General features: G+C 43.6%; 1 protein-coding gene across 6 annotated transcripts in view; it reads right to left on the bottom strand.

Moving 5' to 3' along the window:
- DGKD (diacylglycerol kinase delta) overlaps positions 1–18,252 on the bottom strand; it is a 58,114-nt gene that overhangs the window by 33,926 nt on the left and 5,936 nt on the right. For 2 of the 6 annotated variants that reach the window (XM_032120031.1, XM_032120033.1), the window contains 2 exons: positions 8,601–8,711; positions 7,850–7,930 (listed from right to left, as the gene is read on the bottom strand). In XM_032120031.1, the coding sequence (XP_031975922.1) occupies positions 7,850–7,930; positions 8,601–8,711 (192 nt within the window). Of the gene's footprint in view, positions 1–2,965; positions 3,103–3,409; positions 3,558–7,849; positions 7,931–8,600; positions 8,712–11,604; positions 11,647–15,890; positions 16,289–18,252 lie in introns of those variants that run through there. The other 4 variants (XM_032120034.1, XM_032120032.1, XM_032120037.1 and 1 more) reach the window with 4 other exon arrangements.

The raw sequence follows: 18,252 nt of genomic DNA on the forward strand, positions 1-18,252 counted from the left end.
TCAACTCATGCTGACCCTCCATCTGGGATTTCTCCCAGTCCCTATCCTCCCCCATGCTGCAGCGGGAAACTAGACCAGACAAAGTGTTCCCTGGGAAAATTATCATCTCTCATACCAGGGTCACATTCCTACAGGCTTCTGGAAACTGTCCTAAACAAGGCACATTCCTGTTCTTGGCAATTGGTAAGAGGAGCACAGACAAGGCGGGGATTTTAAGACTTTAGCAATAACTTAACAAATGTAAAAACCTAGAGTGTGCAAGGTCCTGTCCGCTGTCAGCAGGTAAGAAATGCAAACTATCCTGGTAGTTCAGGTCTGTTAATCCCTAGAGATCTCCATGGATGGAGCAGTACCCAGTGGGAGTGGATGGGGTGGCTGTACCAAGTGCCAGAGCACCTTAGCACAGCTCCATTACCCACACACCCTCCACTTCATGCAGCAGATGCACATGCATCCCTTTACCTGTTTTCCAAAGGACACAGTCCTGCCAGGAAGAGTTCCTAAACAGAACCACTCTCTTCAGAAAGGGCAGCTCACTTGGGAAGTAAAGGATATTTCAGAGAAAGCCTTCCACTCACTCAAACAGAAGCAAACCCATGGAGAACAGAGGGGCAGGATTGTTCCCCAGTGGTAGAGCTGCTGTCTCAGTAAATCACAACACTGGGCAACAAAAGGTCTTGTCCATGGTAGGAAAACGACCTATTACTGAGAGCTTATTGTTAGCAGCAGCTCCTCACAGCCCCCTAACTTCAGCGGTGTTGAACGCAGGCTGTTAGCTAGCACAAAAGGAAATTAATAGCTTTCAACAGCTTGATGAACCCAGGAGCTTTCCACACTGGGTCACCAGGCAAAGACAAGTCCTGTTTCACACACCATCACAAGCATCAGAAACAGGGAGGCAGCATTTCTGCAAGTACTGCTAGCAAGCCTCTCCCTGCATAAAAAGGAGCCTTTTCCTTCTAGAGCAGCTTCCATGTAAAGCTGAACATGTTCTCAAATGACCACACATTGTTCTGCCTTTGTGCTCCCACCTGGAAGAGGAAAAGATGCTGAAATCTGCAGTCTTGCTCAGGAAGGCAGGTGAAACCCCAACTCAGCCCAACAAAGAGCAAAGAGATTACCAAACAAAAGCTTCCACTCTTCAGGCACAAGGGCAGACACGAATTTCGAAGCTGTAAACTTCCCTCTCGGAAAACAAAAGCTTTTCACAAACAGTCGCCTTCACTTTTCAGCTCCCTGCCTATCCTGTCCTACAATAAAACAGACAAAGCTCAGTCTGACTTCTTCTTACAGTAGTTTCATCTCTCTCAAAACCTCCTGCATATTTTCGGGTCACTCTGTAACGCACAGTAGCAATTGCCAGATCTCTCCACCCACAGCAACTTCTTCCAGACTCTCTAACTCTGCTTCCATGTTTATCTTCTCTTGGATAGTTTTTCTCCAGATTTTTCCTTCTTTTGTGACAGCAGACTAATGACCACCTCCCACAGGAGGCTGGATTAAGAGTCCCAAAAATCCTTGACATGAAAGGATTTTAAATTATTCTTTTCACTGACTAACAGTGACTCAGAATGGTCTGTTTACCAAAGGGCCTTTTCTCAAGGAGAAAAAAACTGCACTGAAGTCTGGATTACAAACTACTAAAATAGCAAAGTATTTTGAAACTGCAGTGGTTCTGACAGGAAATGGGGACTGAGCTGCACTTAATGAAGGGAGGCAGAAAACCAGCAGAGTGATTCTAGACACAGCAATACACGGCTCTACTCATATTTTCACTTGCTTATAAAGGAAAATTCTGACAGCTGCCAATATAAACAGAGTACAAGCACTAGCAAAGAGTGCACAATTCCTGAACATGTACACACATGGGTGTGGAAAAGACAACAACCCCCAGCAAAATCTGAATTTCCAACACGTGCTCTAATTTTGCCCAATTTAGAAGAGAGAGCTTAAAAACAAGGAAGAACCATCCTGTTCAGAAGTCCCTCTTTTCTAATCTTTCCCTTTTCCAAACGTTAACAGGGCAATCCATGATTGTGTGAGAATTCAGGACACCTGGGACTGCCCTGTGTCACTATGTCCCTGGATCAGTCAGTCTTTTTGCCCAGCTGATGCCTTCTCTCTGGGCCCCTTTACCCCCTTGTTGAGGAAGCAGGGGAGAAAAATCCTCTCCCTTGCTAGGAAGCCCAGTGACTCCCTGGAGCATATGTTCAATTCCATTTTTTTTTTCAGAGGGCTGAGGCCACATAGGGCAGTTTTGGGAATCTGTGCAAGTGTTAAACCACGCAGATTTTCCTGATCTCTATCAGCTGAAGCTTGAAGTCCAACTATGACTTCCTGCAAACAGCTTGCAACAAAAGTTCTTATATTCTTTCTCCTCATAAAAATAAGTCACATGCTCTTTCTTGAAACCTGTATTTCAAACCAGCACAACCAACCTCTGATCTGGGTTCCTCTTGTTCCAACACAGCTCCTATGCTAGGCATGAGCAGCAAACTTTCTGTAGCTTGAGCAGCTCTATCTTCTTTCAAAACCAAACTCTTCAGAGAAGACATCACTGCCTTCTCTGCTGAAAAGGATGTATTTTAACTTAAGAACACCCATACCAATAATTCAACTTGACACAAAATCATGAAGAGGCAAAGGCACTTTCACTTCATTGCGAATGAACCTGCTAACATCAACAACATACTCTCCCCATTAGGAAGGACTGTCAGTACTTTGATTTTTTTTATCCAAGTTCAAGCACTTTGCCCTCTGTTCATAGGAAAAGTTACTTACCCCAAAATGAAAATTCATGCTATTTCCCAACACTGTCAATAAGCCCTGGGACAATACAGCAAAAATACACACTGTGGAGGAGATCAGTAACATAAAACTTCACAAGACAGAAACTGGCAACTTTGCTGCTGAATAAAGTCAGTACTAAGTAACAAGGTCATAATAAGAAAAAATTGTAGCACACCTCAGGCTTCCATACAGCTGGAGAATGACATCCATACTCCTTCTCAGAGATGATTGCTCTCTCTCATTCAGGGGCACCAGCAACTCCCTGTTCCTCAGCCTACCACAACCACTGTCGCCTCCAGTCATGCAAGTGCTCTGGAAGAGAGGTATTACTCTAACCTCAGTATTTCCTCTCTGCTGGGACATTGGTCAGGGTGAATCATCAGTTAATAAACAGTATTTCTTAACTGGGTGCAGCATTTCCAACGGCACTGCAGGCACATTTCCCTTTAGTCCTGTTCTAGAGAACACATCTACATAAATCCACTCAGGAGAGAACACCTGAACAGTAAGCTTGTAGCAAACATATTCCAAAGAACCTGAACTCCTGAAATCTGTTACGCTGGCACAGGTGCCATGTTTCCCAGTGCTCAATCCAGAAAACTCACGCTCCTGATCTTACCTTTCATGTTCAATCTTCCTCTAAACTAGTGTCCAGAGCAGCCTATTCCCTCAGAAAAAAACCTAAACAGATTGCTTGACATGCAATTAATAGGATTAGTCTCGTCTGTGGTCAGTTTCTCTGAGCTGTGTTCCACTTGCCACAAGCTGATTAGCTGCCTGCTTAAGGAGGAGCTGGGATAAGTTTCCTTCTGACAGCAACGAAGTAGAGAGGCAGGCGCTGACTGTAATAATACGCTGTTTCCTGTCTGCGGCTGAGCTGAGAGGTACTTCCCAACAAAAAAGGGTTTACAGGAGTTCAGGAACTCAAGCTCCACCTCTTCCAGTGAAGAGCCTTTAACTATTGAGGAAGGGTCACTAACATGGCTTCTGGCACTCAAAAACGTGCTCTGAACCACCTTCCATTTCACCAAAGCATCAGAAAGAAACCAAACTACACAAAATTCCCTCTCCACACAGAGGAGCCTTCTCCTATGGGATCTCAAAGCTCTGAATCAGATGGCATAAGAAGTAAATGTTGTAATTCATGTTATGTGAATGAGGGTGAAAGTCCACAACACCATTTAGTAGCAATAACTGGAAAACATTTACCAATCCACCACGTGAGAATCATATCGGAACACAAAATGTGTACCTGGAAAGATATGATGTCCTTTCCAGGCCCTCTCCTGACAATGACAGGCATTTTTGACTAGTGTTAAAGAATACATGCTTTATACAAATCCTCCACGAAGCAGAAATGGGTCAATGAATTGATAAGGACTCACTTCTTTAACCGTACCAACCACGCTGAAGGCAGCAGGCTTAACCCAGCTGGCACCTTCTAGAAGAGAGCCGATCTTCAGCCCACACACCAGTCTGAGGAGGAAGAATTTGTTCACCACACAAACCTTTACAAAACTGGGCCAAAGGAGATGACCCAAAGTCTTTTCAAAGACTTTTGAGGGGACAGCTGTGGTGGCAAAGTGTTGACCTGAGCAACAGGCAAGAGAGTGACTGGTGTCCCCCAAACCTTGCAGGTGTCACAGGGGAGAACAGGCACGATGGGTGGCTCAGGTCCATGACACAGGTAAAACAGATCATTTTAAGACAGAGATCAGTAAAACCTAGGCTTCCCAGCATCATCTTGAGAAAACACTATTCTAGGTTAAAGTATGGAACTCATCCTCATGGCAGATTTTGTTTAAATGCTCCTAACACAACTGCAGGCTAGTCCATTACATGGGCACCTTAACAAATCACGTTACTGCAGAACTGCACTGTCCAAGAAAAAACTGTTCATGGAAAGAGCTAAAGTCTCACTGGGAAGACCAAATGTACCCACTGTCACCCCAGATCATCTGCTTTTTAGAAATCACAAGAGGTTTTGAGGGTATGGCTGAGAAAGCGCTGCTTAGAAATCAGGGCAGGCTCTGACCTCACCCATCCAATGCTGCTGTGATCTCTATTTTGTTAGGAGCACAAATATAGCACACACTGATGGCAAGAATCCAGGCTAAAAGTTGACTGCTCTCGTTGAAATAAAGGGTCCTGAACTACCAGGACAACATAGTTATCATTGCATTTGTGCCACAGCAGATCTTCTCTAAGACCCTGTGCAAGATAGCAACCCTAGGAAAAGGGACTATTGAGAGACCTATACACCACTGTACCAAGGGATCATACGTGGAAAGCACCTGTCACAGCCCAGGCATCCCAGAAGAATTTACCGTGCAGACAGGTGACTCTCAAGGACAGAGATGGCAGAGATGTGACAGAACCAGCAAATACCTAGAGGCCTAATGGGAGAAGAGAGCTCTGGCATAGGCTTCCCAGAGGCTTCCTGTTAAATACCTCTGCAGCCACACTGCCTGACCTAAAGGAACAATAGCTAAATATAAAGCTCTTCATTACACATCAGGGAACGGAGCTGATGTTTGTTAAGAACATCATCTCAAGCTCAAAAATGCCCCACGTCACATGTTCCCAGCCGATTCTATAGTCATCTATCCGTTAATTCTGGGTAGCAGTCCTGAAAACTGTCCCCATTGCAAACACTTACTGAGGAAATCTACGCAAGATCAACCAAGTAAACCATGGTGGAATTTGTTATTACACACTTTGTTTTTAGAGGAAGAGGTCTGTGTCTTAAAACTCACTTTTCTTGCTCTCCTTCCTGCTGAGAGCAAACAAATTACCTGTCAGACATGCCCATGTAAAAGGTTTACTGGCAGTTATTTTTTAACCTTACTCCTCTATCCATGCAGGACAACCTTCGCTGGCTTTGCGCTCTGGTTTTCTCCTCTCATGATGCTGCCTCCCCATGCTTCTCAATGCACTTTCAACAGTTTCTCTTCTGACTGGTCAGCCCTTATTACCTGTTTGTCTTGGATACACATTGTTCCTCCGAGGGGTTTATATGATGTTTTTGTTGGTTGTCTTTATGTCAGGACCTTAGGGATATCATTCAGGCAACCTGACCTGCAGAATCTATACATTAGGCAGTACAGACGCCTGGAGAGAGGCTGAGTTTTCTGAGAAAGAAACCACTCTTTTATAAATCCACAAGTACCAGTCTCCATTGAAAAAAAAACAGAAAACCAAAAAGAAAACCAGAACATCTAAGACTCTGCTTACAACACCACATGCTACATACTTTCAGTTTAGGAGAAAAACTCAATCATACGACTCACTGATTTGAAACAGGGAAAAAATGCATCAAGAAACTCTGAATTTTGGAAAGGAAGATACAGAGGGGAAGCACAGTGCTCTCAAAGGAAACCAACAGAAAACTGCATGACTGCAAGGAATCCAAAGTACTGACAACAACGATGTAACAGAGCAAAGAGCAGCAAGACTAGGCCACCTTCTGATTTCCTCAATGTTTTTAGAGCTCAAGTTAAACGAGTCAAGCACCTCCATAAGCCACAAGAAGAAAAAGCAGATAGAAATTAAGAGGAAACATGTTTTTCTTGAAGTTTACCTAAGCCCCATGATAGACTGCTCAGCTGGAGACAGTGCAAACTGTACCTGCTTGAATTTCAAGGTAACCCTTTACCTTTTACCGGCTAGGGAAAGCAGAGACTGGCAGAGCCTGATACCAGAGTCTTGGAAATAACTCTTCACTCTTGGACTCGGATAGGGCAGTCTGAGAGAGAAAATACACTGCTTCCTTCTGTCCCTAACGCAGTCTTCATGATGGAGATTAGATCTCTCCCACCCACAACAGTAAGCAGCACAGTAACAGTATGCTTACCTGAAAAATCTGAAGCAAAATCCAGGATAAAATGCTTTATTAACAGGTAAATAACATCACATTCTTGAAAACATATCCCCTACTCAAATCACTGCATAAACCTTCTCTTTGTACTCTCACACTGACACCTGATATCAACATTTACTTACCATACCCAGATATGCCTCCTACTTATCCAACTATGGATGTAGAAAGTGTTTTCAAGCTTTGGGAAGGTGTTGGGGTTTTATCTGGACATAGACACTGCAAAGCCAAAAGCTACAGCTACACAACAGAAACACCCTTTGACAGATGTTTAAAGCAGCAGGTCACTCGTGCTGCAGCACAAGGCACACTGCTCAGTGCTGGTCACCACCTGCAGGATCAGGAGGGATTCCTCCCTCCACCTGGATTGCTCCCCCCTTCACCTTGCCTCAGAGCAACATTTCGTTTCCCCAGGCGCTCCTTTTCCTCCATTCTGAGCCCCTCAGGAGCTGTGTGGAGGTTTGTTGCTGTTCACCAGCTCGACACTCACCCTGCAGGGCTGACATTGATGGCTTTTTTTCTGCATGCCAGGTACTCCCCCAAATTGGAGCTTGCAGAACACCTGCACCTTAGAAATACAATCATTTTTCCTCCTAGTTCTTGAGCCTGGAGAAAATGAAGCAGGGACACCACCACGTTTCCAGACCGCAAATACTTAGCACACATTCCACATGTAATGAGTATCCTGAACCAATCCCACAGTTATTTCTCTCTGTTCCTCCTTTTGCTTTCCCACTATATATAGCACGCATATATAAACACACAGACACACACAAAGTCAGAAAAAGAAGTTTACATATTTTAATGCCTCTGGGAAAAACTAAATTCCTTTAGCAAGATCTCCAGCATAAACATGAACATCACCTCTAACTCCCTCAGCAGAACAAATTTTTCTGTCCCACTGTGCAAACAGGTTCTATCAAACCATCCTAGCTTATAGGTAAGAAAATCCCTGAATGCCAAGTCTTAGCACAATACATAGTAACCTGAGGTATTTCCCTGAGGTAATTCTCACGTGCACAAATATGAGTTATCATATTGTAAAGAAAAGTAAGTTTGTAATTTTTTTATTTTCAGTGAAAGATGCTGTGAAGATTGTTCAGATGTTTTTCAGCTCTGCAAAAGAGATGGGATGTGGGGAAAAGATGCAAGAAGAACAGAAAATAATGCAAAAAGTCCTACCGTGAAGCTGTTGTTGACATTCTTTGTGCTTGATTCTGCCACGCTGGCATCTGTCAGATCCACCTCATCAAAAATAATGGACTGGAAAGAAATTCAAAATCCCAATAAATTCTTGAATCCAATCTATAAGCAGCAGACTCAAAGGGAGTCTGCCTAGCATGCTCTATATCACAGCCTTTTATGATTTGAAGGAAAGACACAGCACCAACAACATCAAGGACCTGGAAGTCTAGTTCCATTCATTGGGGATCACTCTGACCTATCTTCAGACAGTGAACACAATGACTTTATTTTTATTAAAGGATTATTTTAAAGGAACACCAAATAACTGCAGGTTTTGTTCTTGTGAAAGGAGACAGTTTTATGTCTAGTTGACTATCAACATACTAAGCCAGATGGATAGCATCTCTGATTTGATAAATTCTAGCCTTGCTTGTCTCCTCCACTTTCTCTTTTCATTCATATTTTCTCCCTTCTATTGATTCAGAGTCCATTCCCTACTAACATGCACCAAAGGGGGAAAAAATATGGAAAAATCAGTATCACAGGTCCGCATGATGCTTCACTTCGAAACCAAGGATTTCCAAGTGTGAGGCAAAACACAGGGATCTTCTAGTAGCTACAAAGCCTGAAGACCAGTGCTTAAAGAGCTCTTTTCTCTGCTGAGGCTGCCTCCCCACTGACACCCATCTGCCCAAAGCCTCTCCACTGACTTCCCTCCTTGGCCTCACAGGTACTCTCAGGACCTTACCTTAGCAGTTTTTGCATAGTAGAGCGTCCGTCCTCGCAGCTTAAAGTATCGTCTCTTCCAGCGCTGGAAGGAGCTGGTCTGTTTCATCAGCATCCCCTCTTTTATGACAGTCTACAAAAGCATCAGAGGAGAGGGGTGAAGCACAGGTTTTACTGACAGGCACCCAGCACACACCCGTAGGGAAACAACTGCAGCTGGAGACCAATAACCTCAGTGCCCTCTGCTGGAAGCGTTGCACAGATTCATTCAGCAAAACTGAGCAGCCTTCACAAGATAAAACTCTCATGAATACACAACCCACACTGCGGTGCGGTTTTACCCTTGTCTCCAGTGCTATCACGACACCAAAGAAGATAAGTAACTTAAAACTGAATGAGCATTTCGAATCTAACAGTGACTCAGGGAGTGTAACAGTTAAACTCACCGAGGTCGGATTTCAGTCACAGGTAATTGCACCTTTCGTTTAATTGGCATCTGATTACCTGCACATACACACCCAGGATATCTGTCTCTACCTCCAGCTGTGCCTTGTGAAACTACCAGCATCTACCTGGCACAGAGGTGGCAAGCTGCAAGCCCAGGGGGTGAAGAGTGAAACCAGAGCAAACAAGGAGCTATATCCAACCTCAGCACTTGGTATTCTTCAGATAGTCTTGGCCCTGCCTCGGTACTCTCTGGCCAGCTGCCATTTCCCAGGGCTGCAGTGCCAAAACTGTCTACGCACACTGACTTTTTTTCTTTAACTGCTTTATAACTAAACTGACATACCAGCACACACAGGCTCATATACTCGTTCACATACTGTGCATATGTGGGGGTATGGATTTAATCCACATGCACTTCATTCTGCATTGTCAAATCCATTTGACTCCTTTACTGAGGACAGGTTTGAATACCAACAGCTACATGAAAATAATCTCAAAAACTGCAGCTCAGAAAGACAAAAGGCTTGTCAGGGCTGAATGTCCAACCCCAAATTCCTGATTTTAATTACTGCCTAGGAGCTACAAGCAGTGCTATGTCATGCCTCAGTACCACAAGAAACCTAGTCGCAGGAACATACTTCTTGCTGAGAGCCCAACGCAATAAACACACAGTTAAAACACAGGACACAAATGGTCTGACAATCTTGTAAGACAGGTTATTCTGTATCTTGGTGCCAGGAAAATGACACAGCTTTAACATACCAGAGGTCTCAGTGGAATTCGGGTTTGTAACAGTCAGGTCGCTGATAAGGATCAATTAATTCACAAACACAGCACCAAATGGACACTGCCAGGCTACTAGAGCACACAAAATACACACTCTTACTGATCCACAGGGTTTAGTTCATTTTAGAAATCCTTTCCAGAGCATTAAACTTGCTCTTAAAATGCTATATATATTTCTTATGTGTGACTTTAGTTTTTGAAACAGCTGCGGATTTTAACATGTTCCACATACACTGGCCCTTGCCAAGCTCAAAGCTTCCTCAAAAACCACTTTGAAAAAAATGCTGACTATAAGGAGAAACATCCATCTGACAATATATGCTTCTCTTCTGCTAGACTGAGCCATCCTCAAGCCAGCCTGAGAGATCACAGGGTCTGGACCACCATGGTGAAGCCTCTACTCACAAATCAGCTGGGAAAGAGCAGGCTCCAAATTCCACCAGATCCTAAAGAGAGCTGTCGGATATAGAAGCCACTATAATCTTCCTTCACTGTGTTGGGAAAGAGAAAAGGGGGACAGTTCCCCCGTCTCCTGGAAGAACATCATCTACCTTGGATCCTGGGCCCTGGCCAGCTCCAAGGTTAGCAAACCCCAAGCCTCAGCACTTCCCAGTGGTCTGTGTCACAAAGCCACCTGCACCATGGCAGAAGTACCTGCCAGTGCTCAGGCAAACACCAGCTTAGTGTGCCTGCTTCAACTGGGAATTGTCAAACTCCACAGTACTTCCAGCAGAATGAAAAGAGAAAACGAAAATGCACAATCGAGGATTGAGCTCCTATAAGGATTCCCAGACCAGCTCCCCACAGCTCTGAAACAGTCACTGAAAGGCATCTTGGCAGTCGTTTTCACAGGACACAGCAGTAGGAATGCACTCTAAGAAGCATGAAGTATCTGGGAGTGGCTTTAGGGTCCGGAAGTTAAACACACTATAGCAATACCCAGAAACAAAATGTTAAACCACCTTGGAGCTGGTGTTACGTAAATAATCCAAAATTCAGACATTATCTTAGCTGAAGCTTCAGCACACGAGAAAATGGAGTGCAAAGACCGACTGAACAGCATCCCTTGCTGAAATGACCCTGAAGGCAAGGCCAGAGCTGAAGGCACTCATGTGGAACCGGGAAATATGCATTCATGCTCCTATTCTGCCATGGACTTTTTATGAATTCCCAATAAAGGAATTTTCACTCTGTGTGTCTCCATCCCCCATCTGTCAAGTGGAACAAACAGCACTAACCAACTTTGTGGAAACCCACTAAAATATATATTTCTCTCACAACCTCCAGCACCTGAGTATCAAAGAGAAATGTAAAGTCCCAGCATCCAAGTTACCACACTAAAGAAATCACACATCTCTGCAGCTCATTTTTTTAAAGGGAAGAAAATGGGAAAGTGGCAGGAGATTTTCCAGATTAAGACAGAAACATATAAATAAAAAATGAGACACAGCAAGCAGCTATTGAACTCTGCAAAGCCCTGAACCAAAATCAGAGAGGAACTAAAAATCTTGGGGAAGACTCCTGGGATGCAAAGCCCAAAGATATCAAGTCAGCCAGAAGGCTGATCAAAAAATAGCAACTTGCAGGAGGAGATTTCAGAGCTCTGTTGCTATGCCTATTTACAGCTATGGTTAAACTGGGGTCAGCCAGAGCCCCTACACACCCCAGGATCAGGCAGCATCACTTTAGCCAAACTCTTTCCCAGCCCACCATCATGGTAACTCTCAGCAAAACAATGCCTCTGCTTTCCCTCAGCTCCCACCTGCTCCCTCACCTCAGTTGGGCTCACTCACCTCTGCACAAGACGTGCATTCCTCCATTCCTCTTTTAAACCTTTTTTTTTTACCAAAAGGCAACACTTGCAGAAGTCACCTTGCCCCGCCCTAAGCAGCAGCTTCTGTCATTGCCAGGCTCTAACCTATAGCAAACCTCTCAGCTGTCCTGCTCAGACATGAAAGGCCAGAGCAGGAGCGCTCGCTCTGCTCACAGCAAGCATGTGTCTGGTTCAGCGCTGCCCATCTCTGCACGAGAGCAGCCGGGCTATTTATAGGCACTCAGCTCAGCACAGTTTGGTGGGTTTGGGCGGAAATGGCCAGAGATAAGATCAAGATGACTTTATAAAATGATGCAGACATCGCTGCCTTTCTCCTCATCTATTTTGACTTTACAGCCAAAGGACTTGCTACTTGCAGAGGAATGCAGCTGAAGAAAATGAACTGGGGAAAGGACCTGACTGCAAAGTGACACAAAGGAAAAAAAATGGGGGAGGTGAAGTTACTTCTGCTCCCCAGCCTCTCTGCAGATTTTTAATTGAAGATCTACTCTGATCAGATTACTGGGCATGTAATTCAAGGTAAAAGTGAAATTGCTTCTCCCATAATGAAAAGAGAGTGTTAAGTCTATTTTTAGTATAATATATTGGATTCTATGGGAAAAGCTACTGCCCTGAAACATTATGAGATTTGATTATGTGCATCCTATCCAGGATAAATACAAAAATTGTTTGCAGTGGAACTATGCAGACTGTTTTCTTTCCAGCTGAGTCCCTTTCCAGTGTGGTGTCCTGTGGCATGGCATTCTGTGGGCAGAGAGAGAACACTATGAAAAAATGAATTATCTTCTTGGATCAAATGTAAAATGATGTGCTACTGGTTTCAACACTGACCCCCTTTTATCATATTTCAAATCAGTGTAAAAAAGGTTACCAAACAAGCCGACAATTTAAAGCAACACGGGACATAGCAGAGAGTCTTAAGAAGTCTGAAAAGATAGACAGCTGAAAGGCAAGGCCTAGGCAATTTCTAGCATTTTAGTATTTATCTCTGGCCTTGAAGAACAGCAACTTCCTGCAGAAAAATACTCAGTTCATGGCAAGCAATACACAACCCTCCCCCCAGCTCATCCCCTTTCAAAACTTGGTATTTAGGAAGAGACATAGTATCTTCTCAGATTTGTCCTGTCAAAACGGGTGCAGGGTTCAGGCCTAATCCTGAACTGACAAAAGAAAAGTTTTGCCACTGACCTCAACAGAAATAGTTTCAAACATCTCAGAGGACTTAAAAAAAGAACTTAAAAGAGAGCTTAATGCTTCACTGCTTCCCCTTCCCACCCTGTAAGAACAAGAAGCCAAAAGATTAACAGGAGCTGTTCAGAAAACCAGCAAGACACAGCTGTGTTTTCGGCAGCACGGCTCATATGAGGTGTCTTTGCACCCAGTAACCCATGTCAGGAGATCAGAGACAGCCTACACAGTTTTAAGTGCTTTCTACACTGATAACATGAGTGATTCTACTAGAAGTTAGGAAGGATCATGTCAGATTTCAGCTACTTTCTGATTACATCCCTTGTTCTCCTGCACATAATAGTGCTCACCAAGTGAAACACAGGAGCAGACAATCCTTTCTGAAGTTTAAACCTATTGCCCCATTTGGTAGTAGGGCTCTTGATAAAAGTAATCTCCTCATCTGGAAAACAAGCCCTATTAGCCAGACTGAGGGTGACTATCAAGCGTGTCCTGCTGTCAGGCTGGCAAGTGTCCCTTGGCACAGAGAGGCTCAAAACCATGTTTGATAGAGACAGAGGAAGAACAATGCAACTTATTTCACTGCTGAGATCATAACATATTTTCAGGGGCAATTATTCAGTGCAGAGTATCTAAAACAAGAATTATGCTCCACTGACACTTCTTTCCAATGAGAAAAAAGAACTATGTACAAGGTAACAGCAAAATGATTCAAAGCTATCTAAATAGCAACTAAAGAATCCCAAACCCGAAGCTCTCAGCATCTGGATTTCTGTTTTCCATGTGTCTTCAAAATCTAAAAGCTTTAGGACACACACTGTTTTTATTTGTATGTACCATAAAACACTGATGCCAAACAACGAATAATTGACTACACAAAGCACCAAATGCAGAGAGGAAAAACAAAATGCAAAAGCATATGGGGAACTGGGCTGTCTTTATAGATGCTTACTAGGGAATTTTACAGGCAGCTGATCCCCAGGGACCAAACAACCTCATCTAGTCACTGATTTTGGGGTAAGCCATGGAAAAAAGGATAGGAGTAGGTCTGCAGGTGCTTAAACACGGCCAGCCAGCCTTGCCGTGCTAGAGCAGGTACAAATCTGAGTCCTGTACCTTGTTGTGGGTAAAACAGCTTTAGTAGCTGGTGTCATAAAAGCTCTCTGTGGTCATAAACATGAAACTAATTAATATTTAGAAATCAAATAAAACACAGTAAATCCAACAAAGAAACTACAGGAATAAATCTAACCAACCCCACAGAACAAGACATGAAAGGTCAAAACAAGGGGGTTAACAAGCTAATCTGAGAGCAACATCCTTCCACCAGACAGTGGTCACACCCTGGAAATGAACGCCAGGAAGTTTGGAGAGGTGAAATCTGATCAGTAAAGCAATTCTAACTATGGGACACAGAGAGAGCTATACAGATCTATAGGGGAGCACAAGGTAATTACCGGCTGTGTAGCCCTGTTTTGGAATTCTACAGTAAATGCACTTTGCTCTTGAAAAAGTGAAAATGGCATTAAGATTTCTTTCACTGGTATCAAAAGAGCAAGACATTATGAGAATTCACAGCAAAAAAAGGACTCCTGAAGAGGAGAAAAAGAAAAGAAAATCAGAGCTGGATTCGAATGTCAAAATAGAAGCTGGGGCAGTGAGTCAGAGGCCCAACAACAGAAGCCGAGCACTACAGCTAATGAAGGGGGTTACAGCACAGACCTTTGTACAAGCACACGGGAAAGCCTGCGAAAACTCTCCTAACAATCATCCTCCCAATTCTCCTCTTTTGTAACCTCCAGCCCTGCTGAATGAGCTGGACTCGGCACACCCAGTGAGAGACTGGGGCGAGCACGGCGAGCTCTCCTACAGCCTCCCTGCAACTCCCGAGACAGCAGCCTATCCATGGAGTAGCTGAGATATCACTGAAACAGGAAATGCAAGCTCATTCTCCAGATCCGCAGGAAAAAACAGGAGTTTGTAGCAAATAAATACTGAAAAGGCTTTAATTTGCCTTGGCACAGATAAATGGTCAAACACTTCATTCTTCATTAGTTAAGGCTGCAGCCAATAAACAAAGAACAGGTCTTTGAACCAGCTTCTTTCAATACCAGGTTCAGCTGCTACTATTATGAACAACTCTCCTAAAAGAGATGTACAGTCACAGACCTAAAGTGAACAAATTAACAAATGAAAAACAATTTGAAAGACACAAGAATGTATATGGGGAAGGAAATACAACATACAGCATATCAACGCACAGCTCCTTAGTAAAATGAGCTCTGTCAGAGAGCTCCAAGCAAAGTACTTAAAACAGATGAATACTCTGGTCAGCTACTTAGAAGGGAGAATGAAAAACACACCAGTACACGGATTCAGGATGAGTTAGGAGCTGGACAACTCCTGGCACACTAACTGCTTAAGCCTCAGGATGCTTTCCATAGGCTCCCAGCATCCTTCCCAAACACATTTATCACAAGAGGGAAACTGAGTATAAAGCTCCAGTCAAACTATAGCAAAGCTGGATGATAAGGGCTCAAACCCATGCACAGAGGTAACTAAAGCCAAAAAGGCAACAGTTTAACAGCTACCTGAAAATTCTGGAATGGAATAAAATTTTAAAGGGTACTAATTAAACATGAGCTTTATACATTTAAGGACAAACATGAAAAGTTTGACTGTTATTTTTTCTACCATCGAGAATTACACATACATGACTACATCCCTTCCTTGGGCATTTTTCCCATACACAAAAAATGTCAAAGCATGCTACCTACTATAAAACCTTCAGGTCTGAGACACACCTGTCACAAGCTATGCACCAGCACCACAGAATCCCGTCTGAACTCAGAAGCCCGTGGCTCTGCTGCTGAGGTGCAGCGATAGAACCTCATTTGGAATCACAGCTTGTACCCAGAACCCTCTAACGCTGCAGCCTGCACCACCACAGCTTAAGTCACACTCTTATTCGTTCAGAGAAACAAGTTACTACCAAAAAACACGTGTCTAAGCCCCCCCATCCACTTCACCAGCAGGCAGAAGGAGCCAGGCACTCACCACAGTGGGCTGTCAGGGCCATTTGACATGAAAGTACCAGGCTGGGGAGTGTGACCAGTGCGAGCACAGAAGAGCAAATGTAAGGGAAAGCACATGCAGAATACAGCTGTGGATCTCACCCTCACACTCATAACCACCCCATCCTTCCCACACCACTGAACGTCATGGAGACCTTGGCCAAGTAGGAAGGAAAAGTCAGCAGAAAGTACTGGTATGAGAACTTCAGGACACGGGAAATCAAAAGTTATACCTTGAGGAAGAAAACTGAATCCTTTGCCCTTGTGTTGAGGAGACTGAAAGAAGACAGCTTCCTCCCACTGTGTCTGGATTCCCATCACCTCTGCTACTGAATTCTGCAAGGAGCCTTGTTTGGTGGGGACTGGCAGATGCAGAGCCAAATCCTCATCCTTTTACTCCAACTGGTATTCAAACAGGTTGAGAGCAGAAAGCAGCTTTTGGCCTTTGGCCATTTAATTAATACTCAAGTATCTTAAAATTTATTTTTATCTCCTCTGTAACAACTGTCGTAATCAGATTTTCCATATTTATGTATTAAACAACCTATGCTTTAAAGTTTTTTTTTTCCTCATCTATTTAACGTAGTTTTTAAAGGATACTGCAAAGTTTTAATTTGTTTTTCCACTTTCCCTCTTTTAATGTTCTACAAATACCTTTGACCATGCCAAGACTTCTTGATCAGCACCAGCAACAACAAGGAAGATGAGCACAGCCCTGGGAACACCATTTTGTTAACTTTCAGCTGAACAGAAGGGGCTGGCTCAAGTTCCCAGAATACTAATTTTTAATAAAACCTCAATGATAGATCTACACACTCTAGACAGTGCTCTGCCCTGCCTCAGCCGAGAGCAGTTCCAAGAGCAGGCAGCTCGCCCTCCCTGTTTTATCAGACACATTTCTGTCATTCAAAGACCACTGAAGGCGGCTGTCCCACAGGGTATGACATTACCTGGAGCTTGCACCACCTGCCTCAGCTCCCAGGTCTGGGGATGCCCTGGGTGATTTTATGCATTTGATATAGGAAGTATGTATCTACATTTCCCCCGTAGGAAACTGCAGGTGGTATCACCTCTCCTCACTAGAAAATTACATGGCTAAATTTACTAAAGCTTGCAAGACTCAAGTGCAATTTGCTCGATGCAAGCATTATGCGATCAAGAGGGCATTTCCTTTCTGAAAAAAGCCAAACCACAACATCAGAACAGTGATCAGATGTAAAACTTTTCAACTTAGCAATGAGACGATGAGGAAACAAAGAGATCTCCTCTAAAACCAAATGAAGCGATCCTGTATAATCAATCACCTAACTCAGAAGTGGTAACGTAGCCATCAAGCCAACCTTCTACTCTCTGGACAAGAGCAGCCAGCTTTAGACCTCCTTCTCCTCTACGTAAGCACTCTCATGTGCAGGTGTGGTCCAGGGCCTGCAGACTGCAAGCTCCATAGCCTGTGGAAGCACCGCACTGCTGCTGCAGAGGTGCAGCACTACTGAACAGGGCATGCAGACTGCAAGCTCCATAGCCTGTGGAAGCACTGCACTGCTGCTGCAGAGGTGCAGCACTACTGAACAGGGCATGCACGATAAGCGCATTGCTTTCTGGAGCGTTTTATATAAAATGTGTGAGAAGGGAGCACAAACCATGGCAGCTGCTGTGGAACAGTGCTGCTGCCTCAGCTATTCTGCCTAAAGCTCAGCTACCCCTGGATAACTATCCCACAGGGCTGCAGTACCAAACAGAAGCACCTTCTTTCTTCAAGAGACACATAAATTCTTAGTGAAACAAGAAGCAATAACCACTTAGTGAAGAAAAAGCAGGGAACAAACTGTTTCAGTGGAGAGTTAATAAAATAGCCTTTAAATAATGGTTGGTGCATATGAGATCTTGAAAAAATGTGTTCCAAGAGGAACACTTATTCACTTGGGACAGTAGTGTGCTGCGAAATTTCCAATGACGCTGTCCCTACATCTAGGGTAAATCTCAAGCTTTCCAGGAACAGGGAACAAACCCTCTCTGTTTTACTTGTGCTTTCTCTTACATATGCAGGTATAGCTGCTATTTCAGACAGAATCAGACAGGATTTGTAGTTAAAGAAGGTAGAGTTATACAGTGTCTTACGTGGTATACTGGGTTTTCTAATCAGGTAATTTGGCGATAGACATTTCACAGTTTTCATTTATGATCCTGTACTCCTCCAAAGTAAAAACTCAGTAATTTTTCCATAACTAGAGGTTTTAGGGAAAATACACCAAATATTTGACTTAAGTTTTATTTTTAAAAACCAAGCAATCAGACCAAAATATTCATTTCTCTCTAATTTTATTAGAGAGAAGAATTAGTAGCCT

Source organism: Corvus moneduloides, chromosome 10 (genome assembly GCF_009650955.1).
Source record: "Corvus moneduloides isolate bCorMon1 chromosome 10, bCorMon1.pri, whole genome shotgun sequence".
NCBI classification, from domain to species: Eukaryota; Metazoa; Chordata; class Aves; order Passeriformes; family Corvidae; genus Corvus; species Corvus moneduloides.